Source organism: Sebastes umbrosus, chromosome 17 (genome assembly GCF_015220745.1).
Source record: "Sebastes umbrosus isolate fSebUmb1 chromosome 17, fSebUmb1.pri, whole genome shotgun sequence".
In the NCBI taxonomy this organism is placed as follows: domain Eukaryota; kingdom Metazoa; phylum Chordata; class Actinopteri; order Perciformes; family Sebastidae; genus Sebastes; species Sebastes umbrosus.
In genome coordinates, this window is record NC_051285.1 from 17,187,269 (window position 1) to 17,210,624 (window position 23,356).

General features: G+C 40.5%; 2 protein-coding genes across 3 annotated transcripts in view; both read right to left on the reverse strand.

Moving 5' to 3' along the window:
* Nucleotides 1-823: 823 nt before the first annotated feature.
* Nucleotides 824-10,426, reverse strand: dnajc18 (DnaJ (Hsp40) homolog, subfamily C, member 18). The gene is made up of 8 exons (XM_037749775.1): nt 9,698-10,426; nt 7,510-7,678; nt 7,022-7,167; nt 5,415-5,621; nt 5,196-5,308; nt 4,765-4,874; nt 4,473-4,645; nt 824-3,063 (listed from the first exon to the last, which is right to left on the reverse strand). The coding sequence occupies exons 1-8, from the start codon at nt 9,822-9,824 to the stop codon at nt 2,939-2,941; spliced, it is 1,170 nt and encodes a 389-aa protein (XP_037605703.1). The 5' UTR covers nt 9,825-10,426; the 3' UTR covers nt 824-2,938.
* A 1,094-nt stretch (nt 10,427-11,520) lies between these two features.
* Nucleotides 11,521-23,356, reverse strand: part of LOC119475772 (serine/threonine-protein phosphatase 2B catalytic subunit alpha isoform-like) — a 43,968-nt gene continuing 32,132 nt past the window's right edge. Inside the window, exons 9-14 of one of the 2 annotated variants that reach the window (XM_037748781.1) lie at nt 21,830-21,955; nt 21,627-21,707; nt 20,201-20,285; nt 19,911-20,008; nt 17,908-17,961; nt 11,521-14,457 (exon numbers count right to left, since the gene is read on the reverse strand). In XM_037748781.1, the coding sequence (XP_037604709.1) occupies nt 14,279-14,457; nt 17,908-17,961; nt 19,911-20,008; nt 20,201-20,285; nt 21,627-21,707; nt 21,830-21,955 (623 nt within the window). In that variant the 3' untranslated portion in view covers nt 11,521-14,278. The remainder of the gene's footprint in view (nt 14,458-17,907; nt 17,962-19,910; nt 20,009-20,200; nt 20,286-21,626; nt 21,708-21,829; nt 21,956-23,356) is intronic. The other variant, XM_037748782.1, reaches the window with a different exon arrangement.

The following is a 23,356-nucleotide window of genomic DNA, read 5'->3' on the forward strand; positions in this document are numbered from 1 at the left end:
CCTCGCCTCTTGTAGAACCAATGATGGAAGGGTTTCACATTAGGGCTGTGTATTGGCAAGAATCTGGCAATATGATACCTATCATGATTCAGGGGTTACGATCATAGCCTGTATATAAGAAGTGGGCGTAGTCACCGTGATGTCACCCATTTGTTTGTGGAATTCCGTTTTGAAGCCTCGAGTTCGTCATTTTGGCCGTGGCCGTCTTGGCTTTTTGTTCGTCGCCATGTTGGTCTTTTGCAACCAGAAGTGACACAAGAAGGTGGCGCTAAGTACAACTGAACACTGAATAAGACATAGTCAGGCGACCAAAATGTTAATTTTAACTGTCATGAAAACACACTGTGAAAAGGTTAAAGTTCTAAGACGAAAACACATACAACTCCCAGACCTGACAACTCCGTGGTAGCGACCTGTCAATCACAATGAAGCCACACCCTAAAGCATCCCCTGCTTTATGGTCTATTTGACTCTAAATGGGACCATAATTTACTAAATGAACATCACGCTGTATTGAAGAAGACTTGAAACTAGTGATTGAGACCATAAACTCACGTTTACAATGTTTACTGAGGTAATAAATCAAGTGAGAAGTAGGCTCACTTTTCAGACACAGTAAATGTTTGGTTCAGCTTCTGTGTAATATTTTTCATGATTTTATTACCTTTTTAAATATAAATAATCCAAATATTTACTGATCACCTTGACATAGACTTTGATTCTCATACCTTAAGTAGGATAATGTGTAGTCTTCTAATGACGATATTGAAAGTCAAACCACCATCCAAATCATAAATGAACAAATCAGACGGGCCAAAACATATTCTGGTTACATCTTTAATTTTCAGGTATATTTGGCTGAAAACTGATTTCTGCAGTGTTGCTCGGGTGTACACTACCACACCGGCTGATACCAAAACCTGATCTTTGCGTATCACAGCAAAGATTTTGACATGTTTGTGAGTTACAGTGTGGACCTGAATATTCAAATCAATTTAACATTTAGTGTGTCAGTCACTAGTCGTGAAGATGTGTTCGCCGAAAAATAAATACGCAACTTAATAAAACACTCTCTCACTAGGGTGCATGCAACAGTAACAATAGGGAACACAGGGTTAAATATTAACTTAAAAAGTGCTTGAGATGAACCTGAATGTTTCGCAAGTATGAGAACAGCTAAGGCAGTGTGGCAGTGCACAGAAACAAGTGTCCATGTCTGTCTAGGGTTTGATCATCTGTGGTCGGTACTATAAAGAATTTAAGTTAATTCCACAAATTTTAGCAAGGTCCGACAAGTAAAAGTCATAATTCTGGTTCCTAGCTGTGGAAGAAAGCTGTTCATGTCCACAGATATTTAATACGTTTCTAAACAAATTGATAATTCCGTTTAAGATGATATTTTCAAAACAAATGTGTTTTCTTTAAATTTATATGTGAAGAATTTATAAAACATGGGCCAAATAGCATTTTTACTGAGAACAAAATGATTTAAGCTTGTGCACGGTTTAGGAAAAGAAGGTATTGCATGCCGTTTAATCCCCGGCGACCTTTCAGATATTGCTCACAGTTGAGCTTCCCGTATCCACCAGTTACACTGGAACACTGAGCAGGACTGTGAATGGGCTTTTTGGTTGAATTGGACTCCCTGCTTGTGACAAATCAAAAATTACTTCTTCAAAACGTGGCCTCTTTTTGCAACACACAGCAGTCATTTCTCACACTTAAACCTCAAATGTATTCCTGCAGCTATAACACTGAACAACTTCCTGAATGCCAGAAGCTTAAAGGTCTTATTAATAACATTTTTATGTAGACAGATATTTTTTAAGAAATAATACATCCACAGAGCTTTTAGAAAGGTGCAAAATAAATGTATGGCTTTTCCTCGAACAAATTATGATTGTGAATTAATCATTTTAAATTTTTTGGCGGGTCCAAAATTAATGTTTTGTTTATCTCTGTGGAAGATATCTGACCAATAGGGATCCAATAGTATAACGATGTTGGTATCACGTGGTATCTCTGTGTCGTCAGTTAGTATAGAACAAATGGATAAATGGCTGAGATTGACGATAAGTGCCTGGAAACGACTTGATGTGAAGTGAATGCAATGGAACGGGGAGGGAGAATGTGACATCTGGTGGCTGAATGTTATCAATAGCACCTTTAATGACCGACGTAATAAACCCCTATGTGTGCAGTAGTGCGGGGAGTAGGAAGCTCTACTGTAGGAGACAGCTCATGTTTTGGCAAGTACAACTTTTTATGATTATAACACAATCAGAAAAAATGTGGTCATGATTAGTAAAATTTTACTCTACTGTGCCTCCTATTGATATAGTGCCACAGGTCAAATTGCCTGATTAACCACAGTATAGATGTTGCAGTCCTTTTCTAATATCTGATTTGTTCATGTTGTTATAATAAATTACTTCCTACAGAAAAAAGATGAGCCAAGATGCTCACATAACATTCACTCTATTAACTATTAAATAAATACACCTAAAATTTCAGCGAGGACACAAAAACATTCTAGAAAATAAATACAGGTAAACTACAAAACCTAAACAAATAAAAACGTGTATGAGTGAACATACTACTGCCTTCATAACCCCAAGGGGAGACCCCGTATGTCATGCCATTTCTATAAGAAAGTTTAAAGGCTCTGAGACATTATACACACTGCCACAGTGAGTTTGCACTTGATGCTGCTGCCACCGCCTCAGCCAGGGTTGGCAGCTAACATGCAACTCTTGTTTCCTACCATCAAAGAGGAGAGAAGGCACATTGTTTCCAGTGGCATCATGTGCCACTGACTGCGCTGTACCTAAAAGAGATTTCTTTACAAAGTGGCCAGATTGGATAAATTACACACTTCAATAAAATGCGTTATTGTAAAAGTCTGTAAAGAAAACGTGTTCTCCTCTCAAAACGGTTCTCATTTGCCTCTCTGACGCCCAACCAATCGATGCAGCTTCTCACAGTTGTCCAGCCTCATCGACTCGGCCTTCTGCTTTAACCGTTCGTCTCGGTACAGTTGTCCCAGGTTTGCCAAGTCTGATTCTGAAAAGGAGAACAGAATGACAAAAGAAAGATGCATCACAACAGTTTATAATAGCCAATAGTGCAACATTTTGTGAAATACACTTATTATGAATATGAAGCTACAGCCAGCAGCCAGTTAGCTTAGTTTAGCATAAAGACTGGAAACAGATGGAAACAGCTAGCCTAGCTCAGTACAAAAACTGAAGTGAAAAATCATCAATTCGCTACTCTATGTGCCAGACTATTTCTTAGGTAGGACCAGTTGCCAGGCAACCAGCGGGGACTCCAGGAAATTACAGCTCCCTGCTGCTGGCTGTAGCCTTATATTTAACGTACAGATGTCAGAGTACTATCAATGTTATCATCCAACTCTCCCTCAGAAAGCGAATAAGGATATTTCCCAAATTGTTCTACTGTTCTTTTAACAGTGACCAACTGAATGCAATGTGATTTTGAGGGTCTGCTTATGTCACAGGAAACGTTATTAAAAGACGCTTTATCGAAGTCGGTGATACCTGTACGGTAACTAACAGACTCCCCGTCACAGGGCCGTCTGGTTGAATTTAAGATTAGTGTGGTTGATTCTGAGAAATGTAACATGTTGGTGATAATATGTAAAACCAGTGGCCAAAGAGTCTGATCAACCTACAAGTTTTCATTACTGTTATAAAAATCATTTGAGTTTTCTCATTTTAAAAACATTTTTAAATATGGGCTGTATTGTTTTGTGATGAATCGATTTTATCTAGGCTACACTTCCTGTGAAACGGTACCGACATGCATACTCAGTCATTTTCAGTATTTTTTAGAAAACGTCACGTTATGAAACTGTTTTGTGGACTTTAAAATGTTTAAACAATAAAACTTCAAAAAGAGCCCCGACACAACAAATTTCAGGCCGCCAGTGAGCGTGTTGCCCTAGTTTTTGCAGTGTGTCCTGCACCGGTGGCTCTAGTCTGCCCGTATCTGAGGTTTTTTGGCCAATTCAGCATGTTGAATCGGCAGCAGAGCCCTTCAGGGAGAGCAATCACTCCGATTGGCTCTCCAGCTTAAGCGAATCAGTGCGAGAGAAACGGACGTGAGGAAAGCAAGCCAACGAGCAAAGTCAAGAGGAAAAACACAAAAGGCTATTTTCATTTTTCATCTTCATCTGATCTGATCTGATCATTCCAATACACGGATATTTTCACAACAACATGGCCATCTGGAATGAAGCTAAGTGATGACTGAGAGTGGTGTGAAAATGGTCGCAGAAGATATGTGGTAGTCGGCCATTGGCTGTAGTCTTTGCGGTGTGTTTCGAGTGCAACTTTTTGGCCAAGACGCAAGCAACGTGAGTTGTCGTAACAGTCGGCCTTCTTTGCCGCTAGTTCTTTGATGACGGTTTGGCATGTTTGGCCCTTAAACCAAATGAGATGCTCGCTTACTTTGCTGCTTCTCTTTCCAGCAGCTGCTCTGCAGGTGTTCGATATAGTCACTCTCGATTGTCTTCTCTAGTTCATCCAGCGCAGCTCCGCGGTATTCCTTCTCAAAACTTTTATCCACATAGTACGGTACGCCCATGTGCTGCGTTTCCCTGGACACCACCAGCCCCATGGCCCTGAAACCCAAACACATGATTAAAATGGATTCAGTTGAAACTTTCGGTGTCAACCGCGGTGGGACCCGGGGATTTGCTAAAGTGTCACTGTAGTAAGGTTAATGGTGCGGCAGACTCACGGCTTATAGAAGAGACTGTAGGGCGGGTTAGTGGCCATCATCTGAGTAAACACTGATATGAGGATTAGCACCAGCACAGGCAGAAGCTGCAGCAGCGCTGTGAAGGTGTTCTGTGGGAAGATAAAATCAGCACAGATTACAAAGCATATAATACTGTATGTAGGCTGCACTGATTCATGCCAGCACAGTAGTTCTGTGTCTTCCGAAGCAAACCGTGACGCACTTCAGCTATGTGGAAAGTAAATGAATGACATGGAAATCAATCAATATGGGAAACAGTCACTGGAGGGCTGCAGCCAAGTTAAAAAAATAATTCTTTTCTCCAGTCCGCGTCAATGATTAGAATAACGCCATATTTCTACAAGGCGATCCCAACATTACACTGTGGTTGTTTAACAGGGATTTGTCTTCATGTTTTGTGAGTCACTGACCTGAGTCTGGTTGTCCTCCACCACCTCCTCGCGCCTCTCATAAGCACGTCGACGACGAGGCTGATAGAACTGAGAGTAGGAGGCTCCCTGGTTGGTGTACACGTGGATATTTCCTGTAGAGAGACACACACACAGTTCCATAGCATCTACACTTCCACAATAAGACAGTAGATAATATTCCTAAAACACTTCATCCAACACTCACACACAACCGCTCACCTGTTGGAAATCTTCCTCCAAAGAAAATGTTGAAGAGTTCCTCGGGAGAAATGTCGGCCTCAAAGTCTCTGTTGAAGCTTCGGTAGTATCCATGGCGACTGTGGCTGGAGTGTTGAGGTGCGTTCGGAGCTGTGGATTGATCTCCGTATTGATCATACTGCTGCCTCTTCTCTGGATTGCTCAGCACTGCATATGCATTGCCTATTGCTGTTGGGAGAGGAGGGAAGCATTTGGTCGTGACATAAATTAAGTCCACAGCAGAATATAAGCACCAATAATGCTGGTAGGCATCCCTTAAAATAAAGTACAGGTATTCTATTTGGTAGTTAATCAGAGACTAAGTTTTGGGGGTTGTGAACAGGAAGCATAATGTTGCTATGGATTTTAGCTAGCTGCAGGCTACAACTTGAGCCCTGCTTTTTGTAGCCTATATTTGTTTGCATTTTGGCAAATTGGCACCATTGCAAGTTTGCTAAATTAACTATTAGCCGTTCCTATTTGCAATGTCCTGTACGTACAGTGTATGTACTGACAACTATCACTGGATTACTGAAGAAAACATGATTCTCAGGCAAGTTCTGGAGTTGTAAGGAGCATCTTTTTCTATGATTTCCAAGTGGACGTTATTCGCAAAGGATGATCGTCGTAGTTTATCGTCAGGAAGTGTACGTCCCATTAAATCTAAAAATATGTGTGTCATGTCAGTACGTGTGTCAGATTTGACTGAATTTTTACTAAGAGAAGGAGTATTATTTTTAACGCAATACTGTGGTAATTGGGTGCTATGTGTTTAAACGTACAGTTAGTGCTGGGCGATATTTCAATATGATAATTTATCGTCTTTCAATGGAATCGAATCGTGATGAAATCATATATCGAGATATCGTCATACACAATTACATCGTCTAAACTGATAATTACAAGCACACGCTAACTCAAATTTATCAGAAAATCTTGATAAGAATTCTGCTCATGGGAACACCCCAGTGTAGTTAAATCAAACCGTTGTCTTAATCTGATTCCTCTATATTTGTGTGCATGCATGTAAACATAGTCCATGTATAGCTAGAAATATGTATTTATTTACACAGGAGTATGCAAAAATAGGCTGAACCATGTTGGCTATTTATTAAATTACCAGAAAACATGCTATATTGTGATATATATCGTTATCGAGATATGAAATGACCTATATATCGGGATAGAAGATTTTGGCCATATCGCCCAGCCCTACGTACAGTACCTAAATTGCCTCTATGAGCTGTGTGACGCAGCCATTACTGTAACTAGCTTTCTGTTGTTTTCAGAACATCTTAATCAAAACTGGTATAACTGCATGACCCAGCTTCAAGCCTCTGCCCTGCTGACATTTGTTTAAACTTGACACTACCAGCTTGAGGGTGCCGCTCTTGAACTGACCATGACTCTGCTGAGAGGTGGTAATTGACAAAATGTATGTCCTTTGTGGGATCAGTAGAGGTTTGTTATTATGGTTAAATCAGTCCCACAAAAAAGGACCTTTTTTAAAGATGGACAATAAAAAGATATTGTCACCATTCTCACTGAAAAAGGCAGTTTTTCCTTTCTTCTATGGCCAAAACTCATACCTTTGAAAGCATCCGTGGCTCCTGGAGCAAAGTTCTTGTCGGGGTGAAACTTGAGGGCCAACTTCCTGTACGCCTTCTTCAAATCTTCGTCGCTGCCATTTTTGGGAACACTAAGGATTTCATAAAAGTCCTTGCAATTCTTTATCCTGAAATGAAAAAAACATTATGGATGTCAAAACAAAAGTCTAAACTCTCTCTCAAACTCATATGAGGTTGTTAAGTATGTATACTCTTCACACTTCACCCAACAGTTATGTTACATGTCTTTATCTTGGGGGTAAAGGCAAAGCTAAATTCAATTACTATTACTTTACTCAGTGACAGGGCATCAATGGCACATGTAACAGCTTTGATTTTAACGGATGTGTAACCAGTAGACAGGTTATTCATCTGAGCATGTTATAGTTATAGAAGGAGGAACAACGGTTGTGGTCAGTCTGTTGATGTGTAATAATATGAAAAAGAAATTTTAAAGAGTCACTGGGCACCTGAGAACACCCTGGCGTTGCTCCTCGGTGTAGCTCTTCTTTTCGTCACCACTCGCATTACTCGTTTCATTGTTTCCAATGTCCTCGTCTCTCCAGCCTGTTGGCGGGGGCACGTGGTTTGCTTGTGGAGCTGCGGTGCCTCCATTCCTTACTATGGCATCTATCAGCACTACAAACAAGAACAGTGTCTGAGGTCAACGGACAATTCAGGTGTAAAGATGATGGAGAAAGCTTGAACAAGAAAAATGATGGTTACCGGCCAACAAAAATCTATCTGGTCGGTCCTGAACATACAGACGGGTGACAAATTAAAAAGGAAAACCAACATTAAAGAGGACCTATTATGCTTTTGTGCTTTTTCCCCTTGTTATATAGTTTTTGGTGCATGTTAAAGGTCTGCAAAGTCACAAAGCCCAAAGTCCACTCCAAAGGGAGTTACTCTCCCCCACAGAAACACTGCTCCTGAACTGCCTGAAATGCCTGATGATGTCACCAAGTAACACATTAACATACTAACTGCCTAGCGGCAAGTTTGGCACACCCTCAGACAAAGGTAGTTAGAGTGGAGCTGGAGTGGATTCTGAAGAGTTTGGTTCGGTTGACCAATCACAACAGAGGAGGTGAGGGGGAGGCAGGAGCTCAAACAGAGCATTTCAGACAGATGGTGAAAAGAGGTGCTGCAGCAAAGCCGGTATGAGAAAAATAAAGTGTTTTTTGAACATTAAAATCGTGTAAACATGTTCTAGTGGAAACCCAAAACACAAGTATGCACCTGAAAATAAGTATGATAGGTCCACTTTAAGTATTTCAGTAAGGCATTTGGCCACTGCAATCCTCCAGAACAGCTTCGATGCTCCTTGACATAGAATACATCTCTGAAACTCTGATGGAGTTGAGAATGGAACACCATTTTTTTCAAAACACCATTATTTGATGTGTTGATGGTGGTGAAGGACGCTGTCAAACACATTGCTCCCAAAATCTCCCATTGGTGTTGAGATCTGGCGAAGCTGAAGGCCAAAGTATTTGAATCACATCATTTTCATACTCAAATCACTCAGTGATTCCTTGTGCTGTGTGTGAAAGCTCATGTTTCTCCACTGAATTATTCAGGTTTTTCCTTTCACTTGCCACCCATCTATACATGAACAGTCGAGTGATATTGACTGTGGACTGTACATCAAGAGTTATTTCATTCCTTGCACAACATGTGCAGACTGCTGTAAAATGGACACTGTGACATTTAACTGCCTCATACGTGTTGTGTTCAAAAACCTAAAAGTAATCTATGACAATTTAAAGCTGCAGTGGGTAGAAATGGAGCAAATATGATTTAAAAAGTTATTTTTATAAAACGGTCACTATATCCTGACAGTAGTGCATGAGACAGGTCATCTGAAAAAAATCATGTGCCTCTGTGTCCTTCTAATGGCATCTGCAAGATTTCACAGACCGGAGGAAAACAACCAATCAGAGCTGAGCTGGAGCCTGCCTCTGAGCAGCTGTCAATCACTCGTGAACTCCGATCAAACAAACTAGGCAGCGCTGATCAAATATGAATCAATATTCTGTTTCCAGAAACATCTTATAGTGTACTGTTTAGCTGTAAAATGAGAAAGTTTGTGACCCAGCAGCCATGTTGACATCAGTCGAGGAAATACCAAGCACCGCCTAACAGCCGCAGCACAGCCAATAGGGACGCTCAATAGGAGCGCTCACTCTCTGAAATGACCTGTGATTGGTCAAAGTCTCTAGATTTTTTAAAGCCTGAAAACAGAGCCATGAGGGGGTGCAGAAGTCTAGTTTTCTCTCAGAACTGTTAAAATACAATATGCTCAAAGATTATTATAGATTTTTTTGCCCAATGATGCCAAAAATATTCGGCCTACTGCAGGTTTAACTACACTGGTTATGATGCCATTACTGCAAAAGCTATTAGGCAAGTCAGACTTTAATAAAGCACTGCCTCCCAGCTAACTGCAAGGGGGAAGGGAGCCCTAAATATCAGCCTGCAGCCTGCAGACCTGAAGTATTAAAGCTAGATAGCTCATGTTGGTCTCTGCTTCTAAAAATAGCAATCCAGTGCACCCATCCTGAAATCTGTGAATACATTAGGGTGAGTTAGCTAGTTGACCAACGTTAGCTAGTCAGACACTGCCATTGCAGAATGTGCGTCAGCTCCTGTTACCTCTGGCCCGGGTGCTGGGGTGAATGTTCTGGGCTTCATAGAGCAGCTGCAGAGCCCGATCCTTCCGTCCAGACCGTAAACACAGCTTGGCCTTCTCTATCAGCCGGTCTGCTTCTTCTTTCTCCATTTCAGCGTCACGGGGGCTATATTCTGCTGATCCGATCGCTTCCTGTAGAGGTCTGTCCCTGTGCAATGTGCGTCAATATCATATGGCAGTGCAGCTAACGGTAGATAGCTTAGGTTAGCTTTGGTTCTCAGACAGCTGCGTAACGTCAGCGAGCCCGCAGTCACTCACAGTCCGGCGCACTATCCGATCAGCAGACGATGGTTGTTGTTGTTAGGCTGCAGACAGGCCTGCAGCTGGGCCATTGTTTTAAGCTGAAGGTCTAAGAGGTGGACTGTTTCTGCTGTCAGGCTGTTTAGCGGTGTTTAGCGGGCCAGCCTGTTCCATTAAACTAGACCTCCTGCTCCTGAGCTGTGATGGACAAGAGGTGCAGACAACACGTCATATCCGGTGGACTGAGCTCTGAAATGTGTAGAAAACCGCCCTGATATGAGTCCAAACTGACTTCCTTGGTTGTCTGTTTGTTTGTTTGTTAGCAAGCTAGGCGATTTATTTGTTCTATCTTATTGCTTTCCCTGTCTCTTCCATAACGGTACCTAGAACATCCAGCCGGCTGGTTGAGTAACATCAGCAGGTGCAGAGTGGTGCTGCTGCTGCTGCATTCAAGGTCTCTCATTTAAAGACGTACTCCTGAGATTTGCAAGTGGTGCATTCATGTGCCCATGAAGGAGAATAATACACAAAATGGGCCTAAGATTGTTTTTAGTAGGTGATTTTTTTTTTTTAAATCTATCAAGTTGTACATTGCTGCCTTTGACTGTAGTTGCAGAATGAGTAGATAGCAGCTATGTAATGGATATTTTTAAAGGGACTGTATGTAAGTTTTTTACACATAGGCCTATAAATGTTTTTTAATTTTTTTTGTGTGAACAGTTGTAACCTAAAAAATGAGACCTTCCTGAGTTTCCTCTATCAGCCTGTAGACTGCTTTTAATGTAAAGACTGGGGGACATTTTTTTTTTTTTGGGGAAGATCCAATGGATGTGACGTCATGCGCGCTCGCGAGTGCCTTTACTCTCTTCAGCTCGGCTCCAGTGTGCAACCATAGCTGATGTTTGGTTAGAAATGGAGACTTCAAACACAAACTCCACACAAAAATAAGAGTTATATCTAGTGAAGCCTAAGTCTAGTGAAAATAAGAATGTGACTGACGTCGGGCCTTCGATTCATGGAGGGACCTTCGTTTGGTTTTGGGTATCAAAACATACTCCGAGCTGGCAAAATTCCTATTGGACAGGCAAGCTAACATTACTGCCAGGCATGTGAAATATATAGTGATATTGCGGTTTTAGCTGTCAATCATGTTTAGTCTCGTGTGTGTCGCCTCACTGTTTTGACCGATGTTCGCTCGCATCTATGTAGTGCGAGCACAAGCAACGGGACGCTGACTGACGTTGACTTAATGGCCACAGGTGTCACTGTTAACAAGCAATTTCTGATTTTTACATAGAGCCCCTTTAATTAATCAACCAATCAAGGCACATTTAAGGCAGTTAGATGTAAGATACTGTAGTGTGATGACTCTGATACAGAAATAAACTTTAAGTGAAGTAAATATTTGTGGTTGGCTACACAGTACACGAGTAAGGCACATATTTATTTTTTGAGGGGTTGTTGTATCTGGATGTTAGTCAGGGTGAAAGCTAAAATTAGCATTAATAGGCTACTTCCATCAGCGAGTTAGAAACTATGCAACGCATTTTTTGTTCATGCATATTTTATTCAAGAGTAAAAAAATGTGATTTGTCCCATAGGGCATGCTTACAATGTGTGTATCATTTAGGAAGTCAAATGCCAAAACATATTTCCATAGATAATAAAAAATGTTGCAAGATAAAATCCATTATATTTGTTTGTTGAAATATGCATGTAGAACATACAAGAACCAGTAACAGAAGAAGGAAAATAACCATAAGCTAAATTGTAACAATAATAATATCAGCAGTAAATATAACCAGAGTACAATGTTTCCTGTTAAACGTAAGTGCGACACGTGATTTTCTTTGTGTCCGATTCATTTACATCTGAAAACCATGCTATCATGCTTTGGCAGCCTGAAAGTTGCTTTTCACTGAGATTATATTCATTCACACTATTGAACATTTTCTGTACATCAGTACAACAGAAAAATAAACACAAGGCTTCACACCTTAGAAGGGCATCTCTGCATACAATAAATCAATATAAAATTAAAAGCAGTGGTAATAAATAACAGAATGAAAAAATGGACAAAAACAATCAAAGGAAGCCTATTTATAAAATTTATAAAACAAGACAAATAAAACTACAAATGTAATTCAAAAAATAAAATAATTCAAGTTTACTATTTGAAACACAACTATCACAATTATAATCTCACATAACAATTAGGAACTTAATTGCATGCATTGATGCGTTCCGTACCATAGATTCTGTGTTAAAAATCACTTTTTGTCCATCCTTAATTCACATACCTTTATCATTAAATAGAAAGATGAAATATAAAGTAGAAAAAAATATTAATGTATGAAAGGAAATTCTAGAAATTTATGTGATAGTAAGTGTCGCTTGAGATTGGGGCTTCACTGGAATCGACTTTCCCAAATAATTTATTTTGAAAGTTTTGTTTTCTGTTTTAATTTAGTTTATTTTCTCTTGTTCTATCAGTCATTTGGACATTGATGTTTTATTTGGATCACAGTGTGGGTGCACTTTGCCAGTGGAGTTATTCTTTGCCCGTCTCTCCACCGCACTGCACAGTAAAATTAGATTATATTAGTAAAAATGATTTGAAAAACAAGAAATGATATGATTAACACACTTTGGTGCAATATGGGTGGATTCATATACCAAATGCCTAATCTATTGTGCTCAGTTTTAATGAGGGAAGTACTTTTTTTCAACTTTAAATTAATCTAAGTTCAATAAAAGAAATCACATTTGTTCTCAAAAAAGCATTAATTAACTCAATCCTGGTCAGGATAAATCCTTCAAATCCCTTAAAAATTAATTTTCCAGATGCATCTAAGCCTGCTTATTCCAAATGACACAATGGTGTGTGGTTGTTAAATACTCTTTAAACAAAGGATATTACAATTGTATGCATTCACAAATTTGTAGAATTTCCTTCTCACTCTTGATATAGTACTTTGTGTAGCTCTTAGGCATGAAGTCTCATTGAATTTGCAGCACAGCAAAAAGTGGAAAAACTCAAAGGGCGCTAGTGTATATACTTGAGTGACTGCACGTATTCTTTTACTTTCTCTTAGCGACAAGCAGGTGAGAAATAATCAGGTAGTGTGTGGCAGCAGGGGTATGTCCCAAAGTTCAAAATCACTTCTTCTCTTTTCCTCTGTGGTCCAGAAACAGGTGTTAATGCCGCTTTGTTGCCAGTCACAGCGATGAAGAAGAGATGAAAAAAAAGCCTCCTTCGGTGTAGGACGCTCAAGTGTATACTTTCCAGAAAGTGTGTGAGGTATAGCTTGAGCAAATGCCATGCTTCTCTGGTGTGAACTACTTTTTCATGGAGAGGAAGAAAACTATTTTAAGGATGGTCTGGATGAAAATGTAACCTTTTGAGATTCTCCTACGGACGGTGGGTGGAGTTGCATCTTCATATTGGGATGCTCCTTTTGGGGCCATTTTCAGGTGTTTAATCTGTGGAACCAATTTTTCCAAATGCTCTTTTCATCCCCTCCCTTTCTTCCCTCATCCCCTCCAAGTTGCTTCTTGCTAGGAGATGACTGATAATGAGGGAGGTGAGGAAAGGAGCGGTGCTGGAGAGTATTGAAACGCACCCACGGTTGATCTCAGACTGCAGTGGCTTCAGTGAGCACCGTGTCCTCTTTCCCCTGGAGGATGACGGCATCTTACTACAAGGTAAATCAATAAATTTAAATCCACTGGTAAGATTGCACCGCAAGTTTTAAGAGGTTTAGCTTCCTTTCTTTCTCACAAAGTGGTGTGTTAATACTAGCAGAACACGTAGGTAAAGAACTTTCTTTTTCCTCATGAAGTGAATTTGTGAGTGATTCATAATAAACACTTTTATGAAACAGTAAAATGATTTTTGTGGCATGGATACTGCGATTATGTCTTCTGTCGGGACCTGTAATGTAGGAGCAGACATTTGTCAGCACTCAGAACAACACAACCCCCCAACAATTCAGTCTGTGATTGAACTGAGAAAGGGAACAACAGGCAGAAACAACTTTCAACCACACTTTTCCAATCAAGCTGCAGCCGTCTGACCTCTCCTTATCCCCACCCTCTGCTGCTCCTCCCTCCCCCAAACTGTGCGATGACATATTGTCATGAAAAAAATGACCTTTTTCCGCCCGTTTTTAGTTTTGCTGCAGATTTTCATGTTCTGTCTGTGGGCCTGGTTTATTTCTATGTTCGGAGGCCTGAATTCCCGATTTGGCAATGTCTCGCTGCACGGCGCAACAGCAGCACGGTTCTGAGGCTGAGACAGCACATCACTGGATGTTGCTGTTGTCATCCGTGCCGTTCGCCTCCGACATATTCATCTTTCCCATGGACTGACCCACGTGGTTCACCCCGTCCTTGCGAGGTGGCATGCGCTCGTTGATGCGGTCCAGGCCCTTGGCCTCCTCGAAGCTGGCAATCTTGTGCTGGGGTGAGAACCCACGGATAGCTGGAAAGAGAAAACACATATAAAGGTATCAGGCTCACCTTGTAATAGTACAGAATACTCCTGATATCATGTCATGTTGTGTATTTCCCCCCAAATATCAAAAACTTTGGGGATTTACTAGACATTATAACCAAAAATACACAAGTTCATAAGATCATACGGTAGGCAGTATATTTTTGGAATCATTGGGCAAAAATTCCATAATAACCTTTCAGCATATTGTAATTCAAGTGTTCTGAGAGAAACTAGACTTCTGCACCTCATCATGGCGCTGTTTTCAGGCTTTAACAAATCTAGAGACTTTGACCAATCACAGGTCATTTCATTGAGAGAGCGTTCCTATTGGCTGTGCTCCGGTCATGTGACCGGTACTTGGCGTTCCTTCACCAGATTTAACAATGGCGTTGGCGTCACAAATGTTCTCATTTTACAGCTAAACCATGCACTACAAGATGATTCTGAAAACATTTGAGGCGAGGAATAGGCATTAACGTTACATAATATTGATTCATATTTGATCAGTGCTGACTAGTTTGACCGTTCGGTCAGAGTTTGCGAGTGATTGACAGTCGGCTCTCATAGACGGCAGATGGACAGCAGATCTCAGGTCAGCTCTTACTACTTGTTTTTCTCCAGTCAGTGAAATCTTGCAGATGCCGTTAGGAGCACCAGAGGACACAGAGGCACATGATTTTTTCAGGTTACCTGTTTCACGTACTACTGTCACGATATAGTGACCGTTTTATAAAAATAACTTTTTAAATCATATTTGCTCCAATCTCGCCTACTTCAGCTTTAATTAAGAAGAACATATGGGGTGATTGTTTTGTTTTGATTTGCACAAGGTTACATACTACCGGTAGTCAGTTATCTCTCTAACTGACATTAGTGACATAGCATAGTAGAGGCAATTCAAAGAAACCTTGTGACACCAGCTATAACACATTTTTGCTTCATAAACACTATAAAACAGCAAAAAAACTGAGTTATAAGAGTACATGCCTGCAGGTGGCACAAGAATTAAAATGAAAGGAGCTTTTTCTTAGTTTTTAAGAGGCAACATCAACATGCTATCTGCATGTATAAACTGCTTACTGCCTACTTTCCTAAAGGTGGTGGAGTCTTTCATCAAGTAAAACTGCCCCTCCCGCAACTGATATCCTGTTTTACACGTTTAAAAGTCCCTCAGTTCACATGTCCCACCCAGTGGGCAACCTCCAGGTCTGAAAAGTGAAGCCAATGCGATAGTGCCTTAAACTTGCATTCTTTCTAATAGCCAGCAGGGGGCGACTCCTCTGGTTGCAAAAAGAAGTCTGATTGTATAGAAGTCTATGAAAAAATGACCCTACTTCTCACTTGATTTATTACCCTCAGTAAACATTGTACACATGAGTTTATGGTCTCGATCGCTATAGTTTCAAGTCTTCTTCAATACAGCATGATGTTCATTTAGTAAATTATGGTCCCATTTAGAGTCAAATAGACCATAAAGCAGTGTATGCTTCGGGCATAGCTACCTTGTGATTGACAGGTAGTACCAAGGCGTAGTCGGATGTGGGAGTTGTCTGCGTTTTTTTCTTACAACTTTAACCCTTTCACAGTGTGTTTTCAGTTCATGAAAGTTAATTGTGACATTTTAGTCACCTAAAAATTTCTAATTCAGCATTCGATTGTACTTAGCTCCACCCTCTCGTGTCACTACTGGTTGCAAAAAAACAAGATGGCGACGGCCAAACACCAAGAAAACCCAAGCCCCCAGGATGTGTGCCGGTCGTCGATTCGGACTTTCGTAGTGGCCAAACGGCGGTATTGCAACTTCCGTGTCAGTCACGTAATGCATTGAGCCCAAAAATACTTTTTCCCATAGACTTACATTGGGAAAGAGACGTCTGTAACTCAGCGAAATTTTGGTTTGATGAATCAACTTCCCAGTACGAACACCTAAATAGCCCTTATTTAAATAATTATGTTTTTAAAGTTGCAAAACGCACTAATAGCTATATCCAGAGTTATTTCCCTTCCTCCATTCATGTGAGTGAGACCCAGACTGAGGCTGGAACGCAAGACGTGACGACAGCGTGATGTTGGGACCCTGTGACCAAGTCATGTAACCGAGCGGACGCTACTGCACATCCTGTGCCCAAGATCCGGGTACTTTTCCAGACGTAAGTCGAGCCATTTAGGCTTCATGCACCACTGAGCAACTTTTATAGGAATGAACGGGGCCCCGCCTCCAACGCTGTATCTAGTTCTCTTAATACATCCATGAGAAATCCCCAGTATTCAGTTTCAACAGAAAATACATCAGATTAAGGTAGAAATGTTGGACACATTTCTTCCTTAATTTGATGTATAGTCCTCTATCATTGTGACATGAAGCTTTTGTATTAAATTTCTTTCTAAATTATCCAAAGACCGAGGTAGCAAAAATACAGCCAACTAAGACTCACATAACTTACTCTCATTGTGAAAAAACAAAACATAAAAAATGTCTACCACCCTGCTGGTAATTTCAAATAAGATATATTGCACATGTAAAAATATATATATATATATTTGTATTTGTACTATAAATTGCTGTCTCATACCGAGGCTTCTTAGTTAGTGAGCAATGTTTACCTTAGACATATCACGAGGCTTCAGGATCCATATTTCATGTTGATGCTCTGGTCTGTTTCTTGTTCTTGTGCATGCAACACTTTTTTAGAACCAGATGGAGGCCATTTACGAGCCAAACCAAAAAACAATGAAATATTGTAGTCATGCATCTCTTAGCAGCACTTGACTTTGCAGTGTTTTAATTTATCATGAACTTGCCTTAAAAAGCTGTTCCTTTTTTTAATTTAGCATTTCCTTCTCTTTATCTCCACGTTTGTGATGATCAATTCCAAATGTGTGCTACAGTCATTGTTGGCGCTAAGCTATGTTGGTGTAGGCAGTGGGTGGGGGTGAGGGGAGCACATGGAGGAACCTTGGACAAGAATGCATTAATTCATGTTATCTCGTCAGTCTCCTCCCACCTCTGTACATGTGCCTCGACCGAACAGTAACGAGAACATGATCCCTCACCGGCTTCCCACCCTGCAAATATTGCTAATTGGGAGATGTTTTTTTTTCTTTTCACCACTCAGGCACCCATTAGAAAACAATTCCTTAAAAAAAATCCTCACCCTACATCATTTATCTCATTAAAAAATATATCTTTCAGTTCTAAATGTATCTCCTAAGATTTAAAATCCAATTATCTAGTTGTTTTTCTGTTTTAATCAATGGTACTGCAAAGAAAAGTGCCAGCCATACCAGCATGAAACTTTCATGTGACATGTTGATCAATGGAGTTATTATCGTATGAGTTGTTGTGTGTGTATGAAGTGTTAGTGGCGGGTGGCCTCTGTTGCAGGAAACCCTGATAATGTGTTGAGAGGGGTGGAAGATGGGGCACTGCGTTACCTTCTCCATCCTCATCATTCGATGGCTCGATGGCTTCAATGGCTTCAATGGTGGCTGAAGGAGGGGAGGAGGGGAGCAGGTTACTCCTGATAAAGCCATGCAAATGTAAAAACGCAGCCCCAACGAAAAGGCGGCTGGTGTTAGGCCAGATGCAGGAAGGAAGGCCATGCTTTAATTCTGGGAGAATTGGTATCAATCTCGGGTTAGATATGAAAAATAAAAAAGATGGATCCATAGAGAGAAAGTGAGCGGGACAGATATATTGAGACAGAAGACTTGAGACTGTAATAGATTTAAGGTAAGAGGACAGAAATGACTTGTTCTGGTTTTGCACTAAATTAAGAGGTTTCACAAATGCAAAAGTTTTGAAATCAGTGTAAAATAATTGCTTGCTGTCAGCTAAACCTTGGTTTGAAAATACTTCCAACACTGAAACAAATGGCTCTTTGTGGTTGCCTGCAATGTCAATCCCACTGTAATCTCTATAAACAGATTCTGTATTCACATGTAGAATCGGTAGGCAATGGAACAAGATTTTGGTACCGGAACGTTTCCGTTTGTAGTCTGAATAGCATTGACCAATCATGTTCGAGCAGGCTTTGGTTGAATGCAGGTAAACAGTCTGTGTGGAGAACAAAAGAGGTAGAATGCATTGGCCGAAATGCAGTCTCTGAACCTAGCGGCTATAGTCTGACGATGATTTAGCTTTTTATTGGTTTAAAATCCGCTTGTAAAACTGGCTGCTTGTGAAACAATCCGGTCATACACGTCGTCTCTCAACTCCAAATCTCGTCTCGCATCTCTAGTTGCTAATCAGACTGTCAACAATGAGCAGCACACGGAAGAGGAAGTCTTGGCCCGGATATCTGCTGGCTACACCTGAACCCTAGAAATATAGCCCCTTGCCCCCAGAGGCTTATCTGTCATCAGACAGATAGCTGAGATTGATCCGTCTGTAAATCAGCGTTGAACTCTACAGCTCTCTGCAACTTTCAGCTGAAAATAAAACATCTAGCAAGCTAAAGAGAGACAGATATTGTTTCTCAGAGTCAGTTGACCAAGCCATGACTAAAAACTGAGTGAAAAATAGACTTGAGGAAGTGAGAATCGGGACTCAAATTGGATTCCCATGTTGTTCTGTGGCTGGATGTGCAAATATATACTGGTGCCTTCAAATGGAGTCATGTTTACCGTGTTTACGAGAAGAGTCCATATGAACGCCTCCCTCTTGTGGTATTCACAACCTTGTAAGTGGAAAGTTTCTGAAAGCTCAGAGTTTACGAGTTGTGACATGTTTGTTGATGTTGTCATAAATGGCGGAGGCCATGGAAGTTCATTTTTCGGTGCATAATAAGTTCATATATTGAAATTTTAGTAGTATATTGTTTTTCTTCGTAATTGTTGAATATGTCTGAAGAAAATGTTGATATTCCCAGCGGCCTCATCTTTTTCCTCTGTCATTATGCCTTTTCATTTCCTGCATTATGTTACCCGCTTGCTAGCTTGCTAAATTGTTAGCCGCTGTGGCTTCTAGACGCCGACAGTAACGTTAATATTGCCGTGGCTTAGCAGCGGTGTTCACACGACTTAACCAGTATTAGTATTAGTATTATTAGTTAGACCTGTACTTTTCCCTCTATGACAAGTCAAAATGTCTGCAGTGTGGTTGCTAGCTGTAACAACTTGGTAGCCCATAGGGCTATGTTGGTGTGAGTTCTACCACCTATAGGCAACAAATTGCTTAATGCAGCTTCAAGTTTATGTGTGAATTTATGATTATAGTCAAGGCATGGACCTAGGAGGGACATCCGTCTTTGTCTAGTACAATGATGGAATCTATGATGCAGGTATTACACTGCTCTACATTGAAGTCAGAGAAGGAGAGAGGGAAAAAGAGGTAAGACTAATGTTGGGACTGATGATGGTGACGAAGAAATGAAACAAAAAAAGATGGAGTTGGAGATGGAGGTAGAGAAGCGGCTTATGCTGAGCCCTGTGCTCACCACTCTGCAGTGTCTGTTTGCCTCCAGAGAGAACCCCGCTCGGTAGCATGCCAGTGGGCGTCAGGCCTTTGAGCGTCAACACATTTTCACTCTCCTCTCTGCAGGAAACACAGAGGCAGGCAAACGGGTCGCAAAACTTCACTGAACCCGGATCAACTGGAGAAAAAAACTTGATGCCCCCATTTTGACAGGACGCACACTCTACACACAAACAGATACACCTGATACTGTTTCAGAATTTGAAAATGTACAATCATACTTACATTCACACACATAAACATAAAGTCTACCTGAGGACTGAGAACATTTTGGCCATTTTCCCGATAGCACGGATCTTGTTTCTGATCACCTCCTTGCGTGCTGCAGCTGCATTGGCTGCAAAGAAATACATATTATACATACGTATATCATATCATATGTCATTAGAGGCTTCTCTGACACAATAGATGCCGTCATTATACGCCTATATATTGCATGAGAAACTTGTTGTATGACACATAAAATGTATGTTTCTTGATGCATAAGATTTGTTGCAATACACTGTTATTATAGGCATTAGATACTGTAATTATATGCCCATGTGCCTCTATAATATATATCCTGACATCATAGCCTGCATGTAGTGAATCAGAAATTGTGTTTCTTGGCCTATCTGATACATAACATTTTTGTTTAGTTTTGTAATGTAAAACAGCACAAATCTTTTTTCTTTTTTTTTTCTGGTGAACTACAAGCTACTGTTTTGCGTAATTAACACATCAACATCATGTGACAATTTATTGCATGTACTGTAACAACACTGAATTGAAGCCGGTGTTTAAAGGGATAGTTCAGGTGTTTTGAAGTGGGGTTGTAGGAGTTACTTACTAATAGGTGTATTACTTACAGTAAATGACGGTCGGTGTGCCCCCAGCTTGGAGAAACAGATAGGACTACCGACACCGTAGCAAAGCAATGTACTGCTGTGGACGGCGATGGCAGAAAAACTTATTTTAGCCACCTAAAAGAAAGGCTCAACTAAAAAAATCAATATCCGTTTAAGTATACGCTATATTTAGAATATTTTCACCGCTTTATCTTGCCGTCAGACAGCCCTTTAATTCTCCTTTCCAACAGGAAACTGAACTTAAAGTGAAACTTATCAATGCTCTCTCCAAAGCCAGCAGGCTCAGATGACAAAAACAGTATAGATACATTTCACTTTCAGTTCAGTTTATCGTCGGAAAATATTCTAAATATAGCGTACACTTAAACTGATATTTTTTTAGGTCAGCATTTCTTTTAGGTGGCTAAAATATGTTTTTCTGTCGTCCCTGTCCACAGCACTCTATTGCTTTGTTTCGGTACCGGTGTTCCTGTCTGCTTCTCGATGCTGGGGGCACACTGACTGTCATCTACTGTAAATAATACACCTACTATGGATAAGTACCTCATACAACCCCACTTCAAAAACACCCAAACTGTCCCTTAAAAGCACATGAAAAAGGGAATCATTTAGTGCCTGATTCTCTGCCATGCCTGTTGGTGAGCGAAAGAAGCCAAACTTTCAAACTAATTTGGCTCAAGCAAAGGAATCCCACAATCCAGCTCCAAGTATGCAGATCTCCTTCCATGAAAGTCCTAGTTTTGTGCATGAAGTCTGAATTGAATCCACAATGCACTATTGATAAATATAAATGAAAAGAATATTAAATCATAATTTACAAAACGTATTACCATCAAATATTTCATCTTCATCATTCATCATGAGTTCATCATCGGAGCAGATGCTCAGCACGTTCACCAGCATTTCTGTGACTGGGGAAGAAATAGAGTGCAGGGAAGAGGTGAAATCATTGAGCAACAAGCCACGAAGATGACAGATTAGGATGTGGTGTTGTATTAAAAACACCTGACACATTATAAGAAATATGTAATACCTTTCTCTCCAACAAATGGCAGAGACCAGGTGAAGACATCCATGAAGTTCGGCAGCCAGTAGGGATGGGGTGAGCAGTTGAACTGTCGGATGTTCATGACATTATTTTCATATTTCAGTACAGCAGCTGTTGTGGAAGCAGAAGAGAGACAGTAGAGTGAAATTTACTCCATCCAGTCCCATTAATAGCCTGCTCCAAAATGATTATGCTACGTTAAGAATAGAATCAGATGGGTTTTTTTTAATGACATTTGCTTCAAAGAAAAGTTATTACATGGTATACAAATCTATGATTACATAACAAAAGACCTTCGGAGCAATGGCAAACTGCACAGTATTCAAACTCATCATTGTCATTTTGGTTTAAAGTGTGTGCACTGTGCAGGATCTTATTGTCATATGCACAACAACATTTCATATCTCTTCAAATGTATTTATGTTCAGAGATGTTACCCAGTTTCATATTTTTTTGTACATGCAGTATGTGTGAGAACAGAGGCAGAGCAGACATTCAGCCACTAGGTGGCCTAGCTGAGGCCAGGGATTGCTGACACTGTTACATCAAGCGGGATAAAGCCACATGGAGATAGTCAGCGATGCCGACAGTCCCTCCCACGCTCCCCATCTCCCATAGCCCATAGCAACCAAGACACAGATCTGAGAACACAAACAAACGGGGGCTCCCTGATGCATTCTTATGCCTGCTCGCAAGCTAAATGCACATACATTACACTCCAGTTTCTGCTGTTGAAACCATTTTAATAGGTAAGCCAGAGGAGCCCATGGTAGTCATTTTGTCAGATGTGAAGTGTTTTTCATGAAATCCGACACAGATGCAGTTAAAATGCCAGGGATGCAGAGATACTAGAATATGGACGCCTCTCTTTCACATCACTGGGTTTTACTGTTTACTGTTGTAACATTTAATTTAACAGTAAATTCATTTCTCAAGGCCTGTCTGCCTACTTTCCATAGCCATAGAAATTAATGATAGTGTATATCTATGGGGTTTTCAACAGGAATATGTTTATTGGCTGGACTATAGGCCTTTATCAAGCAATAATCTGTCACTGAGTGATTGAGTGAGTGATGAAGTTGGTTGGTCGAGTTGGAGTTTCCCCATTGGCCGTTGCTCTCCATTATCAATCATCTGATCCACTTCCTCAATACATACACGGTAGTTGTTGCTGCGCAAAGCATTCTCATACAACAGTTCGTATGATATCTTACGAAAAGTAATTCCTAATTTTCATGTGTTTCCTACAAAGACAATTTACGCTTATTACATGCATGCAATCTTTTCAGTAAAAACTTCCAATTTCAAAAGAAACAACTTGGTTAGGTTGAGGCTAAAAAACTACTTACAGTCCAGACCAATGTGTAACAATTAGGGGGATCTATTGGCAGTATGTTTCCTGTAGTGTATAATCACCTGATAATGACAATTGTTGTGTTTTTGTTACCTTGGAATGAGCCGTTTATATCTACATAGGGACTTAGCACATTACTCGCTCCCGTCGCCGCTGCA

What these genes read in the sequence shown, in the direction of transcription:
- dnajc18 (XM_037749775.1), bottom strand. Translation starts at nt 9,824, where the DNA reads ATGGAGAAAGAAGAAGCAGACCGGCTGATAGAGAAGGCCAAGCTGTGT. An exon ending in CCCCAGCACCCGGGCCAGAG is followed by an intron (nt 7,679 to 9,697) that starts GTAACAGGAGCT and finishes TCTTGTTTGTAG; the next exon opens with TGCTGATAGATGCCATAGTA. An exon ending in TGGAGGAAGATTTCCAACAG is followed by an intron (nt 5,309 to 5,414) that starts GTGAGCGGTTGT and finishes GTCTCTCTACAG; the next exon opens with GAAATATCCACGTGTACACC.